This window comes from Phalacrocorax carbo, chromosome 2 (genome assembly GCF_963921805.1).
Source record: "Phalacrocorax carbo chromosome 2, bPhaCar2.1, whole genome shotgun sequence".
NCBI classification, from domain to species: Eukaryota; Metazoa; Chordata; class Aves; order Suliformes; family Phalacrocoracidae; genus Phalacrocorax; species Phalacrocorax carbo.
Window position 1 is genome coordinate 167,836,854 of NC_087514.1, and position 24,801 is coordinate 167,861,654.

A 24,801-nucleotide genomic window follows, 5' to 3' on the forward strand; every position below is an offset into this window, starting at 1 on the left:
CCCGCGTTCCTGGGGAGGCGGTGGGCCGCGGGGGGACCGACAAGGTGGGGAAGCGCCAAGGTGGTGCCTCCTGCGGTTTCAGGTGCCAGCGGTGTGCGAGGATGACGCGGCCAGTTTGCTGGAGCAGGAGTGGGGGAGCGCGGACAGCCGGCAGAAGGAGCTCTACAGGATCGCGATGAAGGCCGATTACGAGGCCGTGGTGTCGCTCGGTGAGGATCAGTCTCCGCTCACGCGTCGGACACGCGCAGAGGTCCCTCCCCGCGCGGTCAGGGCGGTACGCGGTGGGGGCTTCAGGTGACGTGCCTGTGCTGTGTCCGGCACCGTTTTTTGCCAGCACACAGCCATACACGTGCCACCCTGGAGGGGTTTGCTGCAGACGGGTCTAAATTCTAGCACTATTTTTAACTGATATTTTAAAGGCTGATGAGTGCCTGACAGTCACTTCTTCCTGGGGTAGCTGAAATCATTTGCCTGCTTTGGTCGACACCATCTGCTTGCTCTGGTGGTCCTGGGAAACCGGAGCCGCTGGTCTGGGAGCCCAGGACCCCTGCGGGCACCCCACGGCTCCCGCTATGCGAGAGCAGCCCTTTACGGCAGGGAACTGGTGCTGGTCCCCAGCGTCGGCAGTTCGTTCCGCTGCTTCCTCCTTCGCAGGGCCCGGAGACGCCAGCACCAAACCCACCCTGCTGCTGCCGGCTGAGGACGGGGAGGATGCGGGTGCGAGGACCCACGACGGGCTGCCGGAGAAGGGAGCGGTGCCGGGGCACCTCGGTGGCGGTGAGTCACGGCGGCCGCTCGGCAGCGAAGGCCGAGCACTAACGCCAGGCCTGGGCAGGGTCTGTGCTGGGTCCGCTGTGCCGGTGCCGCCCGCACGCCGCCGCTGCCTGCCCGCGAAGTGAGGGGGCTGCAGCCTGCCCGCAGCGGAGCCCCTGCTGCGCCCCCTCGACACGCAGCCAGCCGAACCGATCCCGTCCCCGCAGGGAGCGTTTCCAGTCTTGGGCTGGGTCAGAAGCTGTTGGGAATGTAAGCTATGTGATCAGGGCCTCCATAAAACTTTTAAAACCAAATCTGTAAGCCTCAAAGAGCCCCCTTGCTAAAAAAGAGAGGAAAATAGGGAAACGGGGCAAGTCTTAGCACGAGGGTGCCTCTGTGGCTGTACACCTGCAGCCAGGCAGTCCCTCCTGCTCCTGGAAAGTTTTGCTTTTATAGAATTATTGTGGTTGAAAAAGAGCTCTAAGATCATCAAGTCCAACCACCAGCCCAGCGCCCCCAGGCCTCCTAAACAATGTCCCCGGGTTTTTTGAACCCCCCCAGGGACGGTGACTCCCCCACCTCTCTGGGCAGCCTGTGCCAACCCCTGACCCCTCTGGCAGGGAAGGCATTTCCCTCACACCCAACCTAAACCTCCCCTGGCGCAGCCTGAGGCCGTTCCCTCTCGTCCTGTCCCTGGTGACTTGGGAGCAGAGACCAGCCCCCCCCTCACTCCAGCCCCTCTCAGGCAGCTGCAGAGAGCGAGAAGGGCTCCCCTCAGCCCCCCCTTCTCCAGGCTAAACCCCCCCAGCCCCCCCAGCCGCCCCCCAGCACACTTGTGCTCCAGACCCTGCCCCAGCCCCGCTGCCCTTCTCTGGACACGCTCCAGCCCCTCCAGGCCCTTCTTGTCCCGAGGGGCCCAAACCTGAGCCCAGCATTCGAGGTGGGGCCTCCCCAGGGCCGAGCACAGGGGCCCCATCCCTGCCCGGCCCCTGCTGGCCACCCCAGTGCTGACACAAGCCCGGGGGCTGGTGGCCTCCTTGGCCACCCGGGCACTGCTGGCTCATGCCCAGCCGGCTGTCAGCCAGCACCCCCAGGGCCTTCTCCGCCGGGCACTTCCCAGCCCCTCTGCCCCAGGCCTGGGGCGCTGCCTGGGGTTGGTGTGACCCAGGTGCTTTGATCCTTTTCCCCAGATCCACCCACCTGAACTCGGCCATTCCTGACAAAGTTCCTTCCAGGACAGAGGACTCCGCAGCCTCAACTTTGCCTTCCCGTTTCCTCTGTTTTAATTTCTTTGAGTGTTGCACTGTCAGTCCAACAAGTGTCCTGAGGTCCAACGGGATACCCAGCCAGCCCCCAACGCCTCCCGGGGCACCCTCCACCTCGCGTGTCCCTCTCCCGCTTTGCTCTCGGTAAAACCTCCCCACTCCCTTTCTAACACAGCGATTTCTGGGCCGTCTCGCCAACGTGCTGCAGGGGAAGCTCAGCTCCCGCTCCTGCGGGCGAGGGAGAGCTCTCCTTGCCGGGGATGAACTGCTGTCTCTCCGCAGGTGAGAAGATCGTGATCAAGACAGAAGAGCAGCAGCCCCAGGAGGAAGGCTCGGCGCTCCTGGCTCTGCCGCAGGCGCCCTCGGTGAGACTGGAAGAGGAGGTTCCCCTGAGCCAGGAGCAGCCGGTGCCCTGGGAGAGCCGCGCCGGCTTGGACGAGCAGAAGGCAGCAGGAGAGGGCTTAGGGGAGTTCTGCAAACACGGGACCCCCCAGCCCGAATTTAAGCCCGTGGTGGTGCCGGTGGAAGCTCACCCTGCCCCGGGCTTGCCCTTCCCAACAGAGCACGTGCTCAGCGTGGGGACTGACCAGCCGTTCGCCCTGCCCCAGGGAATGCCGCTGGGAGAAGACACCGCCGCAGAGGCGGCCTCGTCGCAGCCCAGCTCGGAGGAGCATCGTCCCTGTGCCGCGGGGGAAGAGCCCCGCGCGCTGCCGCTGGGCTGGAAGAGCGTCCGGCTGAAGCGCAACCTCCTGGCGCGGCAGCAGAGCCAGGCGAGGAAGAGCAACGGCTCCTTCATCTGCACGGCCTGCGGGAAGAGCCTGGCCCACCACGCCGCGCTGCTGCGGCACCAGCGCCTGCACACGGGCGAGCGTCCCTTCCAGTGCCCGGCCTGCGGGAAGAGCTTCAACGAGAAGTCCAACCTCAACAAGCACTACCGCATCCACACCGGGGAGCGTCCCTACCGCTGCGCCGCCTGCGGCAAGGGCTTCATCCAGAAGCATCACCTCCAGAAGCACCAGCGCATCCACGGCGTGCAGCTGCGGGGAGGCTGGGCAGCGCGGCCCGCGCGGGCCAGCGCCGCCGGGGAGCGGCTCTACCGCTGCATCGAGTGCGCGGAGAGCTTCCCCCAGAAAGCGTCGCTGGAGGAGCACCAGCGCCGGCACACCCAGCAGCGGCCCTTCCAGTGCAACGGCTGCAGCAAGAGTTTCCGGCACCGGCAGTCTCTGAACCACCACCAGAAAGTCCACGCCGTTGCCGGCTCTCCCGCCGTCGGCTTGCCGAACCATGACCGGGTGACTGGGCCCTGCAAAGCTTTGACCCAGGATAATCCGTAGGGCGCAGGGCTGGCGGAGGGAAGGGGCGGCGTTTCTCCGGGCTGCTCCGCAGAGGCGCAGCAGCCTGCGACGACGGCACGCGCCGGGCAGCTGGTGTCGCACCGCCGCAGGGCTCGTTGCAGTGCCGCGGGGCGCTCTGCCGTGCCGGGGGGGGCTCTGCACCGCCCGGGCCTGCGGGAGGAGGAGGATGGAGGCAGGCTGATGCGCTGCGTGGGCGAAGAGACTGGCCCAAGAGGCAGCGGAGGAGGTTCGGCGGCCGGGGCCGAGCCGGGTTGTGCCGCTGCCCTGGGGAAGGGGGAACGCGGCTGCGGAGCGGGGCGTGGTGCGGTGGAACTCAGGGTTATTTAAACACCACCAGCGTGGCGGTGGTGTGGGGGCGTTCGGTGGCCCGAGGAGGGGCTGCGGTGGCTGGGCGGCAGCCGGGGGTCAGCGGCTGAGCCGGGAAGAGACTCTGATAAAAGACTGGGCTGACGTGGGCTCCTGTCGCATTCTGGGGTGTCGGCGAGGGGCTGGTACCGGCGAAGGGGGCTGCGGGTGCACGGCCCCACACGTTATAACGACGCCTCGCCCGTGGGCTTGGGCAGGCGTGCGGCTCCCGCTCGGCACACCGCGGGCAGCCGCCCCATGGCCTCCCGTTGCCTGAGTGTGCCGGGGCCCTGGGCTGCACACCGTGCCGGGGAGGAGGCGGACGGGGCGGCTGCCTTCTCTCGGCCGAGGGGAGGAACGCGATGGGGAGCGCCTGATGGGAACAGAGCTGCAAATCACAGCCCCTGTGCTGTGATACCTCCCCCCTGCCCGCAGCGGTCTGGTCTGCGCCATTGCCTGCCCTTCCCTGCTCCCCTTGGCCGCTCAGCCTCCCGCCTGCGAGGGGCTCGACCGTCCTGGCCGCGGTCCCCGTGTGGGAGCGACCGCGGCTCCGTGGGTGCCAGCAGCCTGAGTCCCCCCGTGGCACCGCCCTGGGGGCAGCAGCACCTCCAGGCAGCGCTCCTGTCCCCTCGCTTTGGCCCAGGGGTGTTGATGCCATCCCAGGGGCCACCCTGGGTGATGGTGACATCCCGGGGGACACGCTGGGGACAGTGGGGCGGGGGGTGACAACACCCCTACCTGGAGCCCCACAGCATGGCCGCCACCACAGGCTGAGGTCCCGGTGGCCAAATCCACCGAGGGCGGCTTCGGTGGCCAAGTCACGCACAGGCAGCGCAGCCCGGTGGGTGCTGGGGGGGGGTCCTGGAGGGGGAACACACCAGGGTGCTGGTCCCAGTGCAAAGGACTGGAATGTACTGGTGGGGGGTTGCCCAGCGAGGCCCAGGATGGGGGGTAACTCAGCCCGCAGACGGGGGTGACAGAGCTGCCAGCAATGACCCCCCAAACCAGGCAGTGGTACAGACAAGTAGTTTATTGATTCCACGGCCTGAGAAAGGGATCTGGGCTTGTGTAGGAAACGCCAGTCCCAGTCAGACCAGCTTCAGAAGAAACACGCCCCGGTTGGGACAGTTGGGCAGAGGGAGAGGCCGGCCCCTCCACGCCACCACGGCCATATTGCCCGCCAGCAATACCATCGCACCAGCTGACTCGTCCCGTGTCACCGGGATCAAGTGGGGGCCGCTGGGGTCTCCAACCAGCTCGGTCGGCACAGCCCAGCACCGGCCCTTGTTCTGCCGCCGCCGCAGCCCAGGCGCCCCGCAATGCCGGCGGACAGGAATCGAGGGAGGGGCTGGCCCAGAGGCGCAGCGGGAGGTGGTCTGCGGCCCCGGGGAGCAGCGCTGACGGGGCGGGAGGGGGCTGGGCACCGCTCGGCGCTGAGGATCACAGCGGGACGCGGCCCATGCATCTCCTCGGTGCCCAGAGCACACTGCCCGCGGCAGCCTCCCCCACAGCCCGCCAGACCTCGTGAGCAGCCAGGAATGAAGATGATGATAAGCAAACCTCCCGGAGAGGGATGGAGCCGTACTGAGGTGTCTGTGTGATTACCACCAAAGAAAACCCCCAGAAAACTCAAGAGTCCCAACAGCTGCTCGGTTTGGTCTGCACGGCGACGCCACCAGGACCCATTTCCTCCCTCTGTACGCGACCGGTGCTTCCCAGCAGCGCACGGGACGCGCGCCGGCTGCGGTCCGAGCGGTTCCTGGGGACGCCAGAGCCACCCCTGGCCTGGCTTTCATTGCTTTCCGGGCTCCAGTCACCCGTCTGCCTCTGGGCAGGCCTCACTCCCCAAGACGTTTGAGGTAGCTAGCAGAACTACTCTTCCGTAGGATTAGTTACGGTGGGATTTTGCACGTGACTAAAGGAGATAACCTGCAGTTTGGGGAGTGGGGGGGCTTCCTTCCGACGAGGGGCTGCTCCTGCACGGGAGCCCTGAAGCGTTTCTGAAGTCACTCCCCACCTGTGCAGGCTGGTCCTGAGGGAATTAACTCTCGTGGGTGTTTCGGGCTCTCACAGGCTGGCCTCGGTGAAGGAAGGAGTGTGGCTGGGACCCCAGAAACCCCCGCAGCACCCTCGCAGGCAGAAAATGTTGTGGTTCGATTTGGTCTGCGTTATCTTCCAGCGCACTGCTGAGGTGTTCCCAGCCTGACTGAGGGGTTAGCGGGGTTCCTCACCGGGGCGGGCGAGGGCAAGCGTGGCCAGGACGCGGTGGGGGGTCTTGGAGATGCCGCGCTCTCTCCATCCGGCATCTTGGTCAAGCAGCTTTGTCAGTGGAATGAAGGGCTCCTTGGGAATCCCGCCTGTCTCGCCAGCGTGATTCCCTTCTCTCCATCCTCTTCACTGTGTAATTGGACTTCCAAACGCGTGGGGTCAGCCCCAGCGTCAGGTAACGGGTGAGCGCGGCCGCGGCCCGCGATGCCTCTCGCTGGGCTGCAGGAGACACACCTGGGGGTCACCCAGGAGGGTCAGCTTCGGAAAGTTTCATGCGTCAGCCAGCAGACACGAGAGCCTGAGGAATGGTAAAGCGTTTTGGATCACTGGAGGCTTCTGTAATTTGCTCTCCAAGCTCTTGATTCCTTCTGCAATTCAGGAAAGCTCCTGAAATCCGGCGGACAGATGGTTCAGAACCCCAGCGCCCCGCCATGTGCAAAATCGACGCTCACGCAGTTCCTCCCCGCGGACACGAGCGGTTCGGATCTCTCCTGGTGTCATTTCTCCGCCCTATTTCCTAGTCTGACCACAGGCCGGCCGGCTCTGCCACCCGAGTCGTGGAGGTGGCAGCTCTTGGCTGCCCGTCTGAGCTCCGCGGGACTGACCAGCGGCACGTTTGCCGGCACCGCGTTGCCTGCGGCGGCCGCGGGGCTAACGTTCCTCTCCGACGCCGGTGAGCGAGCAACGCGTCCGCTGCTGCCGCCGGCGAGCGCCTCCGGGGCCGCTCTCTGCTGCTGGGGCGCTGGCGCGACGGCCGCAGGCTGCTGGAGCGCAGCCAGGGCTTTCTGGCGGTCGTGTATTTTCTCGTGGCGGGAGAGGTGAGTTTTGCGGGTGAAGCATTTCTTGCAGGCGGCGCAGCAATACGGCCTGTGCTCCAAGTGGGTCTGCAGGTGCCGCTGAAGGGAAAAGGTGCAAGAGAAAATCTTTTTGCAAAAACTGCATTTCTTCGCAGGCTTCCTACGAGACTTGGGACTCTGCTGCCCTCTGTCCAGCTCCTCCTTGGCCTGGCCCAGCCAGGGCCCCCCAGCGTACGTCCCGTTGCTCAGGCTGTGGGCGCCTCCGCAGAAAATCCCGTGGAACTTCCCCCTCGGCCGGATCCTCAGCTCTGGGTGGACGTTCCCCCAGACCTTGGCCCCGAAAGCCCTGTCTTTTATGTGGATGTTCTGGTGACGGTCCAGGTGGCGTTTGTCCGCGAAGCTGATCTCGCACGTCGTGCACTCGTAGGGCCCCTCTTTGGCGTGGCTCCGCTGGTGGATGATGAGGTTGATTTTCAGGCGGAAGCGCTTCCCGCACTCGGTGCAGGGGTGCGACCACTCCCGCACGTAGCCGCGCCGACAGTTGCCCATCAGCAGGCTGCTGCTCGCGCACCTGCTCGGCTTCTTCTTGCTCTTGGCCTTGGCCTGCTCGCTTTTGGGGCACTTCTGGATGTCTGGGGCGGGAGAGGGTGCGGAAGCCTCCTGCGACGCCTCGGGTTCCTCCTCCTTCACCTTGACGTTTTCAGGAGACGCCCCTTCACACTCCATTTCATCTCCCAGTAAAAAGCCTTCCTCTGAAACGGAACAACGGAGGCATCGGTCATTCACGCTCCCAGGACAAACCCGGGTTGCGGACAAATCCCAAAGCGCTGAGATGGCTTTTAGCAAGAGAGGAGCTACCAACAAATCCGAGAACGCGGTTTGGAGAGGCGCAGGTGCCACCACAGCATCCTGCCTGCCCTGAGCAACCCAGCGTGGTCTCGGGGGGAGGATCTCTCACTCCCAGGAAGAACCAGGCTGCGGTCTGCTTTGGGCCCGTGGCGCAAAGGGCTCTGCCTCTGCAACCCCGACGCCGGCGACGGCCATGAGATGTAGCAGGAGAAAAGGTCACCGAAGAGCGACAGCCCGCGGTGCTGCGGGCTCTTGGCTTCTGTCAAGCTTGGCACTGCCAGCAAACGCCAAACGTTGCAGGCGGACCCGTGAGGGCTGCGCTTCGCCGAGGGCTGCGGCGGGCTCCCCACTCCCTGCCTGCAGCCAGGCGGTCCAGCCGGCGTAAGCCGTGCCCGGAACCCGCGCCGTTTAACGCCAGTGCCAGGAACGGGCTCTGAGCCCCTGAAGCGGAAGGCGCTCTGCGTGTCGGCTTGGCAAAGCTTCAGGACCAGAGCAGAGGGTGCCTGCGGACGGCCGTGCCCCCCCGCCGACACCCCCTGCTCCCGGCACGAGGAGGGCTGCACCACAGGAGCGTCAGGCGACCGGAGCTCGAGGCCAGCCCTGCCGTAACGCAGCAGAGCTGGAGGAAGGAAGCACGCTACTGCTACCAGCCCTCGCCCAATTTCTGAGAGAAGGAACCCCAACTGCACCGTTGTTCTTTCCGCAGAGGCGACAGGGCTGAAACTCCCAACGCCAGCCCCCTTCCCTTGCTGGGGATTAAAAAAAAAGGCCTGAAATGTTGTCTTCCTTCCCCATTTCAAGCACATTAGTGAGCTGGGAGCTGCCTCCCGCCTGCAGGGCCCCGCGTCTCCCCTGCACTGGGTTTCTCACCGGTGCTGGACTCAGATGGGTCCTCTTCCATCTCTGCCTTGGGCTGATCTTCCCTGCGCGGCTCCGCTTTTTGCGCACTCAGGGACATGACATTCATCACCAGGATGGGGAGACCTATTTCCAGAAAAGAGTGATTTTAAACGCCTGTGGAGAGCTCACACCTTCCTGCTTCGGTGTGATGCTGACCAGAGACACGCTGGGAGCGGGCAGAAGAGCCAGAGAGTGCTGCGGCTCAAGAAGCCATGACTTGTTGCACCAGGGGAGGTTTAGATTATTAGCAACAATTCCTTCACCAAAAGGGTTGTCAAGCACTGGCACAGGCTGCCCAGAGAGGTGGGGGAGTCACCGTCCCTGGGGTTATTTAGAAGATGTAGATGTGACACTTGGGAACACGGTTTAGTGCTAGGCTTGGCAGGGCTGGGTTAACGGTTGGACTCCATGATCTTAAGGGTCTTTTCCAACCTAAATGACTCTACGATTTCATGGAAAGCATGTGAAGTGTCAGAAGGAACTGGAGTGAAGCCACATGCAAGGACCAAAAGCAGATGCCCCCCACGCCGTCACCTCTGCAGAGCAACCTCGCCCCTCCTAATCCCTCCCCACCAGCTCTGCAGGTACAACTCCCGCGTCACCTTGTGCTCAGGCCCTCGGACCCCTTCCATTTTCCCCGGCAGCGCCCCGACAACGCGCCCCACGGGTTCTGCTTGTCCCTGGTGATGCTCCCCTCGAGCAGTGACCTGCCGTGCCCTCCCCTCAGACGCTGCCGGGAGCCCTCCCAAGAGAGCTGGGACAGGAACAGCCCGAGGAGGCAAGTCCTGCTCCTGGCACCCACCTAACTTACCCGTGCCAGCTTCTGCAGGGGCTTTATCTTCTCCCAGAGCCTCTTTCTTCTTGCCCATCTCTTCTGGTGGCTGCAGGGGCTCCCGACTGTCTCCAGTACGTGTCTGCAGGGGCTCCTGATTGTCCTCAGTGTGCGTCTGTGGGGCCTCCTGACTCTCTTTGACGTGTGTCCGCGGGGGCTCCTCACTGCCTCTGACGCAGAGCTCTTTGTCCCTCTCGATCCGGGACAGGACGTCAGGCTTGGACACAGCACAGTCTGCTCAGGGGCAGAGAAGGAGAGGACACAGCGTGTTTTGTTAGGAACTGGCTGCACCTTTATTCCGTCAGGCTCTCAAAGTGCCCCTTCTCTCCCTAAGGCCAGGTCTAGCGGGCGGTACGGACAGACAGATGTACCGTCCGTGCTCTGAGCAGAAAGCAGGTGCTGCTTTCTCGGCCCTGCGGTGGGATCCACCCACGAGCAGAGCTGTAGCTCAAGTACAGAGAGGATCTGCGTGACAGAACACGAACTGAAATCTCAGCGAGGGAGAGCCTCTGCCTACACATCACCTTTTTCCTCTCTTCCCGGGAGCACTTAACAAACACACGCCTGGGGCTCGTATCGTTTCTGGGTGACGTTCCCCGAAGGACAGCGCCCGCCCTGCCCTCTGCGCCCTCCAGGCCTCTGCTGCGGCTTCTTCCACCCCAACCCCTCGGTCCTGCAGGACAGAGCTCTCGATCCCAGCTCTGCCCACGCATTTCTTCTTCTCTTGGCTCCGTCAGGGTCTGCCTGTCCCTTTCCAGCATCTCCTACCTTTCCTGCCCAGCCTTCGTGCTCTTTAACAGTTGGGTTTTCCAGCTCTGCCATGCCACGCCCCAGGGCAAGCCTGACCGCGTCTGCCCCCCCAGCACGGGCAGCGCTGCTCCAGCCTCCCCCTCCCACCGCAGGTCCCCAGATCCCCCATTTCCCACCGCGGCTCCTCTCTCGCCACGCAAGCAGGGGTGTCTTTGGAAGCCCGAGGCCTCATGCACGCCATCGGGTGAAGAAGGATTGCCGAATTGCACAGAAGCAGGACGGGGAGGGCTCATACGAGGTCTGTCCCACCGCTCCAGACCCCATCCCAGCCCCTCCTGACTGGCTTTGTCTATTTTTCTCCACGGGATTCAGCTGGCCGTGCATCAACGTTCCTCTCGGAGGCAAGATTCGAGGCGCTCTGTGGAGGTTCAGGTCAATACAGCCAACAGACCCTCAGAGCAGGTCGTGTCTAACAAAGGCACTGACAAAGCTGAGACAGGAGCTGCCACCTCCTCCTGGCACCCACCTGACCTACCTGTGCCAGCTGCCACGGGGACTTCCTCTCCTCCCAAAGCCTCCTCCATCTCATCCGTCCCTTCTGGTGGCTGCGGGGGCTCCCCACCCTCTCTGGTACACGCCGGGGGGTGCTCCTGACCCTCTTCGATATGCGTCCGCGGGGGCTCCTGACCCTCTTCGGTGTGACCGTCTCTGACACAGAGCTCTTCGTCCCTCTCGATCCGGGACAGGATGTCGGGCTTGGACACGGCATAGTCTGCTCAGGGGGCAGAGGAGCGGAGGACAGCGTGTTTTGATAGGAACTGGATGCACCTTCATTCCGTCAGACTGTCAAAGTGCCCCTTCTCTCCCCAAGCCCAGGTCTAGCAGGCGGTAGGGACCCAAACGTGCTCTCCATGCCCTAACCAGGAAGGTGCTGCTGCTCTCTTGGCCCTAGCGCAGGAGCCCCCCAAGGCTGTAGCTCAAGTACGGAGAGAATCTAAACAGCAGAGCATGAACTAAAATCTTAAAGGAGAGGGAAAGGCTTTGTCTTTAACATTTTCTTCCCATTTCAACTTTAGCAGTGATTCAAAGAGCAACTCTCTGAGCCATCGTTCTGGCGTAGGGACAGAAAGCTTCCTGCTCCGCAGAGATGCCGGGGTCAGATGGACTGTGAGAGGAACGGGTTTGTTCAGTTTCTAGAAAATACTGAGAAAAGCGAAGCCTCAGCTTCAGCAGCTGCACAGACCAGCACGTTACTGGTTGTGCCCAAGAAACAGCGTTAGGAGGGGAGTATCTTACAGCCCAAGTCATCCAAGGACATGGCGGGCGCCCCTGGAAAGACGGAGCGTGATTAGAGCAGTTCTTTACCAAGGTACGTGGAAACGCCCCGTCGCTTTGCAGAGGGGCTAGCAGAGCGAAAACGAGCACTAGCTCAAGATGCAGTTCTCGGGCTCCACACAGATAATTCCTGAACTGCGCTGGAAGACCGCGATGGTTCCCTGACCCTGGAATCCACATATAGTCCTTAGGAACATCTCACGCGGATATTTCTTATACTCAATCTTGCTTGTATTACTCGCTACTACAATTGACTACAGGCCTCTCTTACATCGTTTATCGCTCTACAAGCGGTAAGGAGGGGAAGCGCGTGGGTCTGACTGCCCAGGAGCGGTTCTGCTAGCTGCAGGTGTCCGGCCCGTCGGTCGGGCTGCGGCGGGACACGCTCCAGCCTACCCGCCGGTGAGGCTCGCCCGGAGGTGCAAACGCTGTGCCTTACCCAGGGAGATCAGCGTCTCGTAGTTTCCCCTCATCACAGCCCTGTACAGGTCCTTCTGCCAGCGGTCCAGCCTCTCCCATTCCTGCTCATTGAAGTACACCGAAATGTCATCGAATGTCACCGGTACCTGGAATCACAAGCGTGACGTGGTCGGAGAACGGGAAACCACGCACACGGGAGCGAGCGCTTGGCTTTTCACCGGAGCTCAGGGCAGGCAGAGAGCAAAACGCCCCTGCCAGATCAGGGCTTGTCAGCGGCAAGTCCAGGGCTCGCAGGCGCTCCAACTCCCCAAGCCCCCAGAGCTAAAATCGCTCTGGCAGCTCCTAAACCCCCGCCGCAGCCGCGCTGGTGGCACTGGTACTTCCAAGGGCCAGGGTGGATGCCGTTACCTTGGGAACCTCGCCTCGGGAGTCGGGGGGCAGCCGCAGGATCCAGAAGTTCCTGTTCTTCAGGAGGTTCTCCACGTTGTCCAGGCGCTGCCGGAGGTGCCCGTTCTCCTGGAGGAGGCTGCCCAGCGCGGCCAGGTTGCTGCCCAGCTCCCCGACCAGGTTCTCGCAGGCCAGCAGCCGCCGCTCGGCCCTCTCCGTCCGGCTCCACAGCTCCTGCAGCTGCTGGGCCTTCACCTGCCCTGCCGCGGCCCGCGGCCCCATGGCCTGCGCTGCCCTGCGCCGGGGGGTGCCCTGGGGGGATGGGGGGTGAAGGGCAGTAGGGGGGGTCTGGCCATTTGTGGGACCCCCCCCAGACCCCACATCCCCTGGGGGAACCATCAGCCACTGGCTGACCCCACCCCGCCACCTCCATCCCCTGGGAGACCTCCTCCCCCCCCAACCCCCTGGGACTGGCAGTGTTTTGGGGGGGGGGGGGTCCCCAGCCCCACTTCCCCCGGGACTGGCACCCCAGGGGAACCCCCGTGCCCCTGAACAGGCAACCAAGTGGGGACCCTGCCGCAATGCCCTGGGACGTGCACCCTGGGGGGACCTCAATCCTCTTGAACAGGCACCCATTGGGGGTCCCCAGCCCCACCTCCCCCTGAACCGGCACCATAGGGGGGAACCCCCCCAATCCCCCGGGCCCAGCAGCCTTCGGGCGTCCCCAGCCTCACCTCCCCCAGGACTGGCACCCCAGGGGGACCCCCCTATCCCCCTGAACCGGCACCCAGAGGAGGGGGAGGGGGCAATCCCCTGGGACCGGCACCCCAGAGGGGGTCCCCAGCCCCACCCGCCCCGGGCCCCCAGGGGGAGACCCCGTCCCGGCGAACCGGCACCCCCGGGGGGGACCCCCGCAATGCCCCGGGCCCGTCCCCGCCGGCGGCCCCGTCCGCGGCTGCCCGGGCCGTGGGGGCTCCGGGCGGGGAGGGGCGGGGAGAGGCGCGGCCCGGCGCGGCGCGGCGCCCACCTGAGCCGGGACCCGGCGGGACATGGCGGCCGCCACCGGCCCCGCGCGCCCCGCGCAGCGCCGCGCGCTGCCCGCCGGGAGCCGAGCCCGCGGGGGCGGGGGCGGGGGCGGGGCCTGGCCGCGCGGGCGCCCCCTGGCGGGCGGGAGGAGCCGGGCGAGGAGGGGCGGGGCCGGGGACACCCACGCGCGGACCCCCCCGCGCCACCGACCCACGGACCCCGCGGTGCCCCCGGTGCTGGAGCACTGGGATGGGAGCACTGGGATGGGAGCACTGGGATGGGAGCACTGGGATGGGGGGAGCACTGGGAATAGGGAGCACTGGGATGGGGGGAGCACTGGGATTGGGGTAGCACTGGGATGGGGGAGCACTGGGATGGGAGCACTGGGATGGGAGCACTGGGAGTGGGGAGCACTGGGATGGGAGCACTGGGATGGGAGCACTGGGATGGGGGAGCACTGGGATTGGGGTAGCACTGGGATGGGAGACCTGGGATGGGAGCACTGGGATTGGGGTAGCACTGGAATGGGAGCACTGGGATGGGAGCACTGGGATGGGAGCACTGGGATTGGGGTAGCACTGGGATGGGAGCACTGGGATGGGGGTGCACTGGGATGGTGGAGCACTGGGATGGGAGCACTGGGATGGGGGAGCACTGGGATGGGGGGAGCACTGGGATGGGAGCACTGGGATGGGGGAGCACTGGGATGGGGGGAGCACTGGGATGGGAGCACTGGGATGGGGGAGCACTGGGATGGGGGGAGCACTGGGATGGGAGCACTGGGACTGGGGGAGCACTGGGATGGGAGCACTGGGATTGGGGTAGCACTGGGATGGGAGCACTGGAATGGGAGCACTGGGATGGGGGAGCACTGGAATGGGAGCACTGGGATGGGGGAGCACTGGGATGGGAGCACTGGGATGGGAGCACTGGGATGGGAGCACTGGAATGGGAGCACTGGGATGGGGGAGCACTGGGATGGGAGCACTGGAATGGGGGAGCACTGGGATGGGAGCACTGGGATGGGAGCACTGGAATGGGAGCACTGGGATTGGGGTAGCACTGGGATGGGGGAGCACTGGGATGGGAGCACTGGTATGGGGGAGCACTGGGATGGGGGAGCACTGGAATGGGAGCACTGGGATGAAGGGAGCACTGGGATGGGGGAGCACTGGGATGGGAGCACTGGGATGGGAGCACTGTGATTGGGGAGCACTGTGATTGGGGAGCACTGGGATGGGAGCATTGGGAATGGGAACACTGGGATGGAAGCACTGGGATGGGAGCACTGGGATAGGGGCACTGGGATGGGGGAGCACTGGGATGGGGGAGCACTGGGATGGGAGCACTGGAATGGGAGCACTGGGATGGGGGAGCACTGGGATGGGAGAGCACTGGGAATGGGGAGCACTGGGATGGGAGCACTGGGAATGGGGGAGCACTGGGATGGGGGGAGCACTGGGATGGGGGTAGCACTGGGATGGGGGAGCACTGGGATGGGACCACTGGGATGGGGGAGCACTGGGAATGGGATTACTGGGATTGGGGGAGCACTGGAATGGGGGAGCATTGGGATCGGGGAGGACTGTGATGGGGGAGCACTGGGATGGGGGAGCACTGGGATGGGAGCACTGGGATGGGGGGAGCACTGGGATGGGAGCACTGGGAATGGGAGCACTGTGATTGGGGAGCAATGGGATGGGAGCATTGGGAATGGGAACACTGGGATGGAAGCACTGGGATGGGAGCACTGGGATAGGGGCACTGGGATGGGGGAGCACTGGGATGGGGGAGCACTGGGATGGGAGCACTGGAATGGGAGCACTGGGATGGGGGAGCACTGGGATGGGAGCACTGGGATGGGGGGAGCGCTGGGATGGGGTAGCACTGGGATGGGAGCACTGGGATGGGATGACTGGGATTGGGGGAGCACTGGGATGGGGGAGCACTGGGATTGGGGGAGCACTGGGATGGGGGAGCACTGGGATGGGGGCACTGGGATGGGGGAGCACTGGGATGGGGGGAGCACTGGGATGGGGGAGCACTGGGATGGGAGCACTGGGATGGGGGCAGCACTGGGATGGGAGCACTGGGATGGGGGAGCACTGGGATGGGGGAGCACTGGGAATGGGAGCACTGGGATGGGAGCACTGGGATGGGGGCACTGGGAATGGGAGCACTGGGATGGGGGAGCACTGGGATGGGGGCACACTGGGATGGGGGAGCACTGGGATGGGAGAGCACTGGGAATGGGGAGCACTGGGATGGGAGCACTGGGAATGGGGGAGCACTGGGATGGGGGGAGCACTGGGATGGGGGGAGCACTGGGATGAGGGAGCACTGGGATGGGAGCACTGGGATGGGGGAGCACTGGGAATGGGAGCACTGGAATGGGATTACTGGGATTGGGGGAGCACTGGAATGGGGGAGCATTGGGATCGGGGAGGACTGGGATGGGGGAGCACTGGGATGAAGGGACCACTGGGATGGGAGCGCTGGGAATGGGGAGCACTGGGATGGGAGCACTGGGATGAAGGGAGCACTGGGATGGGGGAACACTGGGATGGGAGCACTGGGATGAAGGGAGCACTGGGATGGGGGAGTACTGGGATGGGAGCACTGGGATGGAAGCACTGGGATGGGAGCACTGAGATGGGAGACCTGGGATGGGAGCACTGGGATGGGAGAGCACTGGGATGGGGGAGCACTGGGATGGCAGCACTGGGATGGGGGAGCACTGGGATGGGGGAGCACTGGGATGGGGGAGCACTGGGATGGCAGCACTGGGATGGGGAAGCACTGGGATGGGAGAGCACTGGGAATGGGGAGCACTGGGATGGGAGCACTGGGAATGGGGGAGCACTGGGATGGGGGGAGCACTGGGAATGGGAGCACTGGGAATGGGATTACTGGGATTGGGGAGCACTGGAATGGGGGAGAATTGGGATCGGGGAGGACTGGGATGGGGGAGCACTGGGATGGGGGAGCACTGGGATGGGAGCACTGGGATGGGGAGAGCACTGGGATGGGAGCACTGGGAATGGGAGCACTGTGATTGGGGAGCACTGGGATGGGAGCATTGGGAATGGGAGCACTGGGATGGAAGCACTGGGATGGGAGCACTGGGATAGGGGCACTGGGATGGGGGAGCACTGGGATGGGAGCACTGGAATGGGAGCACTGGGATGGGGGAGCACTGGGATGGGAGCACTGGGATGGGGGGAGCGCTGGGATGGGGTAGCACTGGGATGGGAGCACTGGGATGGGATGACTGGGATTGGGGGAGCACTGGGATGGGGGAGCACTGGGATTGGGGGAGCACTGGGATGGGGGCACTGGGATGGGGGAGCACTGGGATGGGGGGAGCACTGGGATGGGGGAGCACTGGGATGGGAGCACTGGGATGGGAGCATTGGGAGGGGAGCACTGGGATGGGGGAGCACTGGGATGAAGGGACCACTGGGATGGGAGCGCTGGGAATGGGGAGCACTGGGATGGGGGAGCACTGGGATGGGGGAGCACTGGGAATGGGGGATTACTGGGATGGGGGAGCACTGGGATGGGGGAGCACTGCGATGGGAGAACTGCGATGGGAGCACTGGGAATGGGGAGCACTGGGATGGGGGAGCACTGGGATGGGAGCACTGGGATGAAGGGGGCACTGGGAATGGGAGCACTGGGATGGGGGAGCACTGGGATGGGGGAGCACTGGGATGGGGGAGCACTGGGATTGGGGGAGCACTGGGATGGGGGAGCACTGGGATTGGGGGAGCACTGGGATGGGGGAGCACTGGGATGGGGGCACTGGGATGGGGGAGCACTGGGATGGGGGAGCACTGGGATGGGAGCACTGGGATGGGGGCGCACTGGGATGGGGGGAGCACTGGGATGGGGGAGCACTGGGATGGGAGCACTGGGATGGGAGCATTGGGATGGGGGCACTGGGATGGGGGAGCACTGGGATGGGGGGAGCACTGAGATGGGGTAGCACTGGGAATGGGAGCACTGGGATGGGATGACTGGGATTGGGGGAGCACTGGGATGGGGGAGCACTGGGATGGGGGAGCACTGGGATGGGAGCACTGGGATGGGATGACTGGGATTGGGGGAGCACTGGGATGGGGGAGCACTGGGATTGGGGGAGCACTGGGATGGGGGGCACTGGGATGGGGGCACTGGGATGGGGGAGCACTGGGATGGGGGGAGCACTGAGATCGGGTAGCACTGGGAATGGGAGCACTGGGATGGGATGACTGGGATTGGGGGAGCACTGGGATGGGGGAGCACTGGGATGGGGGAGCACTGGGATTGGGGGAGCACTGGGATGGGGGAGCACTGGGATGGGAGCACTGGGATGGGGGAGCACTGGGATGGGGGGAGCACTGGGATGGGGGAGCACTGGGATGGGAGCACTGGGATGGGAGCATTGGGAGGGGAGCACTGGGATGGGGGAGCACTGGGATGGGGGAGCACTGCGATGGGAGCACTGCACTGGGAGCACAGGGAATGGGAGCACTGGGAATGGGAGCACTGGGATGGGGGAGCACTGGGATGGGAGCACTGGGTATGGGGGAGCACTGGAATGGGGGAGCACTGGGATGGGGGAGCACTGGGATTGGGGGAGCACTGGGATGAAGGGAGGACTGGGAATGGGATGACTGGGATGGGGGAGCACTGGGATTGGGGGAGCACTGGGATGAGGAAGCACTGGGATGGGAGCACTGGGAATGGGAGCACTGGGATTAGGGGAGCACTGGAATGGGGGAGCACTGGGATGGGAGCACTGGGATGGGAGGATTGGGAATGGGAGCACTGGGATGGGGGAGCACTGGGATGGGGGGAGCAGTGAGATGGGGCAGCACTGGGATGGGAGAGCACTGGGATGGGGGAGCACTGGGATGGGGGAGCACTAGGATGGGGGAGCACTGGGATGGGAGCACTGGGATGGGGGGAGCACTGGGATGGGAGCAATGGGAATGGGAGCACTGGGATTGGGGGAGCACTGGAATGGGGGAGGACTGGGATGGGGGAGGACTGGGATTGGGGGAGCACTGGGATGGGAGCACTGGGATGGGGGGAGCACTGGGATGGGAGCACTGGGAATGGGAGCACTGGGATTGGGGGAGCACTGGAATGGGGGAGGACTGGGATGGGGGAGGACTGGGATGGGGGCGCACTGGGATGAGGGAGCAGTCGGATGGGGGAGCACTGGGATGGGAGCACTGGGATGGGGGAGCAGTCGGATGGGGGAGCACTGGGATGGGAGCACTGGGATGGGGGAGCAGTCGGATGGGGGAGCACTGGGACTGGGAGAGCACTGGGATAAAGGGAGGACTAGGATGAGGGAGCACTGGGATGGGGGAGCACTGGGATGGGGGAGCACTGGGATGGGGGAGCACTGGGATGGGAGCACTGGGATGGGGGCACTGAAATGGGGGAGTACTGGGATGGAAGCACTGGGATGGAGCACTGGAATGGGAGCACTGAGATGGGAGCACTGGGATGGGGGAGCATTGGGAATGGGATTACTGGGATTGGGGGAGCACTGGAATGGGGGAGCATTGGGATCGGGGAGGACTGGGATGGGGGAGCACTGGGATGGGGGAGCACTGGGATGGGAGCACTGGGATGGGGGAGCACTGGGATGGGGGAGCACTGGGATGGGAGCACTGGGATTGGGGGAGCACTGGGATGGGGGGAGCACTGGGATGAGGGAGCACTGGGATGGGAGCACTGGGATGGGGGCAGCACTGGGAATGGGGGGAGCACTGGGATGGGAGCACTGGGATGGGGGAGCACTGGAATGGGGGAGCACTGGGAATGGGAGCACTGGGATGGGGGAGCACTGGGATGGGAGCACTGGGATGGGAGCACTGGGATGGGGGAGCACTGGGATGGGGGAGCACTGGGAATGGGAGCACTGGGATGGGAGCACTGGGATGGGGGCACTGGGAATGGGAGCACTGGGATGGGGGAGCACTGGGATGGGGGAGCACTGGGATGGGGGAGCACTGGGATGGGAGCATTGGGAGGGGAGCACTGGGATGGGGGAGCACTGGGATGGGAGCACTGGGATGGGAGCACTGGGATGGGAGCACTGGGATGGGGGTGCACTGGGATGAAGGGAGCACTGGGATGGGGGAGCACTGGGATGGGAGCACTGGGATGGGGGGAGCACTGAGATGGGAGCACTGGGATGAAGGGAGCACTGGGATGGGAGCACTGGGATTGGGGTAGCACTGGGATGGGAGCACTGGGATGGGGGAGCACTGGAATGGGAGCACTGGGAATGGGAGCAATGGGATTGAGGGAGCACTGCGATGGGAGCACTGGGATGAAGGGAGCACTGGGATGGGGGAACACTGGGATGGGGGAGCACTGGGATGGGAGAGCACTGGGAATGGGGAGCACTGGGATGGGGGAGCACTGGGAATGGGGGAGCACTGGGATGGGGGGAGCACTGGGATGAGGGACCACTGGGATGGGGGAGCACTGGGATGGGGGAGCACTGGGAATGGGAGCACTGGGAATGGGATTGCTGGGATTGGGGGAGCACTGGAATGGGGGAGCATTGGGATCGGGGAGGACTGGGATGGGGGAGCACTGGGATGGGGGAGCACTGGGATGGGGGAGCACTGGGATGGGAGCACTGGGATGGGAGCACTGGGAATGGGAGCACTGTGATTGGGAGCACTGGGATGGGAGCACTGGGATGGGAGCAGTGGGATGGGGGAGCACTGGGATGGGAGCACTGGGATAGGGGAGCACTAGGATGGGGGAGCACTGGGAATGGGAGCACTGGGATGGGAGCACTGGGATGGGAGCACTGGGATGGGGGAGCACTGGGATGGGGGAGCACTGGGATGGGAGCACTGGGATTGGGGGAGCACTGGGATGGGGGAGCACTGGGATGGGGGCATTGGGAGGGGAGCACTGGGATGAAGGGACCACTGGGATGGGAGCGCTGGGATGGGGGAGCACTGGGAATGGGGGATTACTGGGATGGGGGAGCACTGGGATGGGGGAGCACTGCGATGGGAGCACTGCGATGGGAGCACAGGGAATGGGAGCACTGGGAATGGGAGCACTGGGAATGGGGGAGCACTGGGATGGGAGCACTGGGAATGGGGGAGCACTGGAATGGGATGACTGGGATGGGGGAGCACTGGGATTGGGGGAGCACTGGGATTAGGGAGCACTGGGATGGGAGCACTGGGAATGGGAGCACAGGGATTAGGGGAGCACTGGAATGGGGGAGCACTGGGATGGGAGCACTGGGATGGGAGCATTGGGATGGGAGGATTGGGAATGGGAGCACTGGGATGGGGGAGCACTGGGATGGGGGAGCACTGGGATTGGGGAAGCACTGGGATGGGGGAGCACTGTGATGGGAGCACTGGGAATGGGAGCACTGGGATGGGGGAGCACTGGGATGGGGGAGCACTGAAATGGGGGAGTACTGGGATGGGAGCACTGGGATGGAAGCACTGGGATGGGAGCACTGGAATGGGAGCACTGAGATGGGAGCACTGGGATGGGGGAGCACTGGGATGGGAGCACTGGGATGGGAGCACTGGGATGGGGGAGCACTGGGATGGGGGAGCATTGGGATGGGAGCACTGGGATGGGGGAGCACTGGGAATTGGAGCATTGGGAATGGGATTACTGGGATTGGGGGAGCACTGGAATGGGGGAGCATTGGGATCGGGGAGGACTGGGATGGGGGAGCACTGGGATGGGGGAGCACTGGGATGGGAGCACTGGGATGGGGGGAACACTGGGATGGGGGGAGCACTGGGATGAGGGAGCACTGGGATGGGAGCACTGGGATGGGGGCAGCACTGGGATGGGGGGAGCACTGGGATGGGAGCACTGGAATGGGGGAGCACTGGGAATGGGAGCACTGGGATGGGGGAGCACTGGGATGGGAGCACTGGGAATGGGAGCACTGTGATTGGGTAGCACTGGGAATGGGAGCATTGGGAATGGGAGCACTGGGATGGGGGCACTGGGAATGGGAGCACTGGGATGGGAGCAGTGGGATTGGGAGCACTGGGAACTCTGGGAATGGGAGAACTGGGATGGGGGAGCACTGGGATGGGGGCAGCACTGGAATGGGGGAGCACTGGGATGGGAGCACTGAGATGGGGGAGCACTGGGATGGAAGCACTGGGATGGGGGAGCACTGGGATGGGAGCACTGGGAATGGGAGCACTGGGATGGGGGAGCACTGGGAATGGGAGCACTGGGATGGGGGAGCACTGGGATGGGGGAGCATTGGGATGGGAGTACTGGGATGGGAGCACTGGGATGGGAGCACTGGGGGGGGAGCACTGGGATGGGGGGAGCACTGGGATGGGAGCACTGGGTTGGGGGAGCACTGGGATGGGAGCACTCAGAATGGGAGCACTGGGATGGTGGAGCACTGGGATGGGGGAGCATTGGGATGGGGGAGCACTGGAATGGGGGAGCACTGGGATGGGAGCACTGGGATGGGAGCAGTGGGATTGGTAGCACTGGGAACTCTGGGAATGGGAGCACTGGGATGGGGGAGCACTGGGATGGGAGCACTGGGATGGGGGAGCACTGGGAATGGGAGCACTGGGATGGGGGAGCACTGGGATGGGAGCACTGGGATGGGGGAGCACTGGGATAGGGGAGCAGTAGGATGGGGGAGCACTGGGATGGGAGCACTGGGATGGGGGAGCACTGGGATGGAAGCACTGGGATGGGGGAACACTGGGATGGGAGCACTGGGATGGGAGCACTGGGATAGGGGAGCACTGGGAACTCTGGGAATGGGAGCACTGGGATGGGGGAGCACTGGGATGGGAGCACTGGGATGGGGGAGCACTGGGAATGGGAGCACTGGGATGGGGGAGCACTGGGATGGGAGCACTGGGATGGAAGCACTGGGATGGGGGAACACTGGGATGGGAGCACTGGGATGGGAGCAGTGGGATTGGTAGCACTGGGAACTCTGGGAATGGGAGCACTGGGATGGGGGAGCACTGGGATGGGAGCACTGGGATGGGGGAGCACTGGGAATGGGAGCACTGGGATGGGGGAGCACTGGGATGGGAGCACTGGGATGGGGGATCACTGGGATAGGGGAGCAGTAGGATGGGGGAGCACTGGTAATGGGAGCACTGGGATGGGGGAGCACTGGGATGGGGGAGCACTGGGATGGGGGAGCACTGGAATGGGAGCACTAGGATGGGGGAGCACTGGGATGGAAGCACTGGGATGGGGGAGCACTGGGATGGGAGCACTGGGATGGGGGACCACTGGGATGGGGGAGCACTGGGAATGGGAGCACTGGGACGGTGGAGCACTGGGATGGGGGAGCATTGGGATGGGAGCACTGGGATGGGAGCACTGGGATGGGAGCACTGGGATGGGAGCACTGGGATGGGGGGAGCACTGGGATGGGAGCACTGGGATGGGGGAGCACTGGGATGGGAGCACTGGGAATGGGAGCACTGGGATGGGGGAACACTGGGATGGGGGAGCATTGGGATGGGGGAGCACTGGAATGGGGGAGCACTGGGATGGGAGCACTGGGATGGGAGCACTGGGATGGGAGCACTGGGATGGGGGGAGCACTGGGATGGGGGAGCATTGGGATGGGAGCACTGGGATGGGGGAGCACTGGGATGGGAGCACTGGGATGGGGGGAGCACTGGGATGGGAGCACTGGGATGGGGGAGTATTGGGATGGGAGCACTGGGATGGGGCGAGCACTGGGATGGGGGAGCACTGGGATGGGAGCACTGGGATGGGGGGAGCACTGGGATGGGGGAGCACTGGGATGGGAGCACTGGGATGGGGGAGCATTGGGATGGGAGCACTGGGATGGGGGGAGCACTGGGATGGGGGAGCACTGGGATGGGAGCACTGGGATGGGGGGAGCACTGGGATGGGAGCACTGGGATGGGGGAGCACTGGGATGGGGGCACTGGGATGGGGGAGCATTGGGATGGGAGCACTGGGATGGGGGGAGCACTGGGATTGGGGGAGCACTGGGATGGGGCAGCACTGGGATGGGGGCACTGGGATGGGGGAGCATTGGGATGGGAGCACTGGGATGGGGGGAGCACTGGGATGGGAGCACTGGGATGGGGGAGCACTGGGATGGGGGAGCACTGGGATGGGAGCACTGGGATGGGGGGAGCACTGGGATGGGAGCACCCCCGGCACCCTGTTGTGCGAGGGTGTGGCAGGTCGGGGGCCGGGCGCTGCCCGTGGGTGCGGGTCCCCGCGGGGTCCCTGTCCCAGCGGGGGTCCCTGGGCCTGGCGGGTTCGGGGCTGCCCTGGAGCAGGACCAGACGCTCCCGCCGGACACCGGGCGCTGCCGGGCCTCCCGCACCCCCCGGCGAGCACAGCGGGGCGCAGCCCCACACCTGGGGGGGCCGCTGTGATCTGTTCGGCATCAGGGCTGCCCCCCCACGGATCCCTGCAGCTCCAGGGGAGCCCCGACCCCCCCAAGGGGTCCCTGCCGCGGCCGGAGGGGTTGAAGCACCCCCACACAACTGGTCCATTCACGTGCTGAGCCTGGCTTTGCCATGCTGGAGGGGCGAGCAGCCAGGGCGGCCGGCGGCAAAGCCTGGCTTGTCCCCACGGCAGGTCCCCTGCCAGGCCGGCTCTGCCCCCCAGCCCCACGGCGCACCCCCACACCACTAGCGAGCACACCCCTGTTCCCCACAGACACCAGTGGTGTATTCCCAGCTCTGCTGTCCCGGCAGGGGCTGGGCAGGGACCCCCACTCGTGTCCCGACTGGCCCCAGTGGCCTTCGAGGGTGTGGTGGTCGGTTCTCGGCGGAAGAGAGGGAGCTGCTGGGGAGGTGACGGAGGGGAGGTCCCGGCTGCCGGCCTCCCTCGGTCGGGCCCCGCCACGGTGCTTGTCCCAGCCAGCGGGGGGATGGCACGCGGGGTCCCCGTGCCCGGGCAGCGCCGGCGGGGACCTGGGGCGTCCCGGCGGTGCGCGGGGTGCCGGGGAGCCAAGCGCTGAGACCCCCGGGGCTGGCGGAGCCTCGCGGTGGAGCCAGGGACGGTGCGTGCAGTGGGTGAGCCACGGGGTGGGGACCCTGGCACGGGGCGAGGGGGTGCAGGTGTCTGGTACCGGGGATCCAGGCATCTCCCTGCTCCCGGCTGCATCCGGGGATGCCCGGCTGCTGGGGGGGACAGGGACCAGAATTGCTTTTGCCATTATACCGGAGGCCCCGCAGGATTGCTGCCTGCTCCGCAGCCTGGAGGTGTGCCTGGAGGAGCTGGCGGGGAGCAGGTCTGCTCCCCCCCCGGCCCCCCGGCAAGAGGCAGCAGGGAGAGCGGGGCAGCCACCATTCTCTGCCCAGGACACGCTCGCCCAGAGGCGGGTCACGGCATGTCACGGCATCGTCCCATGCAGCACGGCGTCGCGAGCACGGCACGGCACAGCGTGGTATGGCATGGCATGGCACCACGCGGCACGGCACGGCACCTTGCAGCCCCACGGCCGCTCCTAAGGGATGTCAGGAGCC

The 24,801-nt window shown here is 65.0% G+C and overlaps 2 protein-coding genes across 3 annotated transcripts in view; one reads left to right on the forward strand and one right to left on the reverse strand.

The window, feature by feature from the left end:
• Positions 1–3,823, forward strand: part of LOC135312163 (zinc finger protein 777-like) — a 30,110-nt gene extending 26,287 nt beyond the window's left edge. The window contains exons 3-5 of the mRNA XM_064445256.1: positions 83–209; positions 655–777; positions 2,301–3,823. Of these exons, the coding sequence (XP_064301326.1) occupies positions 83–209; positions 655–777; positions 2,301–3,352 (1,302 nt within the window). The 3' untranslated portion in view covers positions 3,353–3,823. The remainder of the gene's footprint in view (positions 1–82; positions 210–654; positions 778–2,300) is intronic.
• A 910-nt stretch (positions 3,824–4,733) lies between these two features.
• Positions 4,734–13,394, reverse strand: LOC135312157 (zinc finger protein 777-like). 2 transcript variants are annotated; one of them, XM_064445248.1, is made up of 7 exons: positions 13,284–13,394; positions 12,278–12,568; positions 11,889–12,015; positions 10,650–10,886; positions 9,344–9,598; positions 8,503–8,616; positions 4,734–7,535 (listed from the first exon to the last, which is right to left on the reverse strand). In XM_064445248.1, the coding sequence occupies exons 1-7, from the start codon at positions 13,305–13,307 to the stop codon at positions 6,484–6,486; spliced, it is 2,100 nt and encodes a 699-aa protein (XP_064301318.1). In that variant the 5' UTR covers positions 13,308–13,394; the 3' UTR covers positions 4,734–6,483. The 2 variants fall into 2 exon arrangements, with proteins under 2 accessions (XP_064301318.1, XP_064301317.1); XM_064445247.1 differs by having other exon boundaries at positions 10,641–10,886.
• Positions 13,395–24,801: the final 11,407 nt, after the last annotated feature.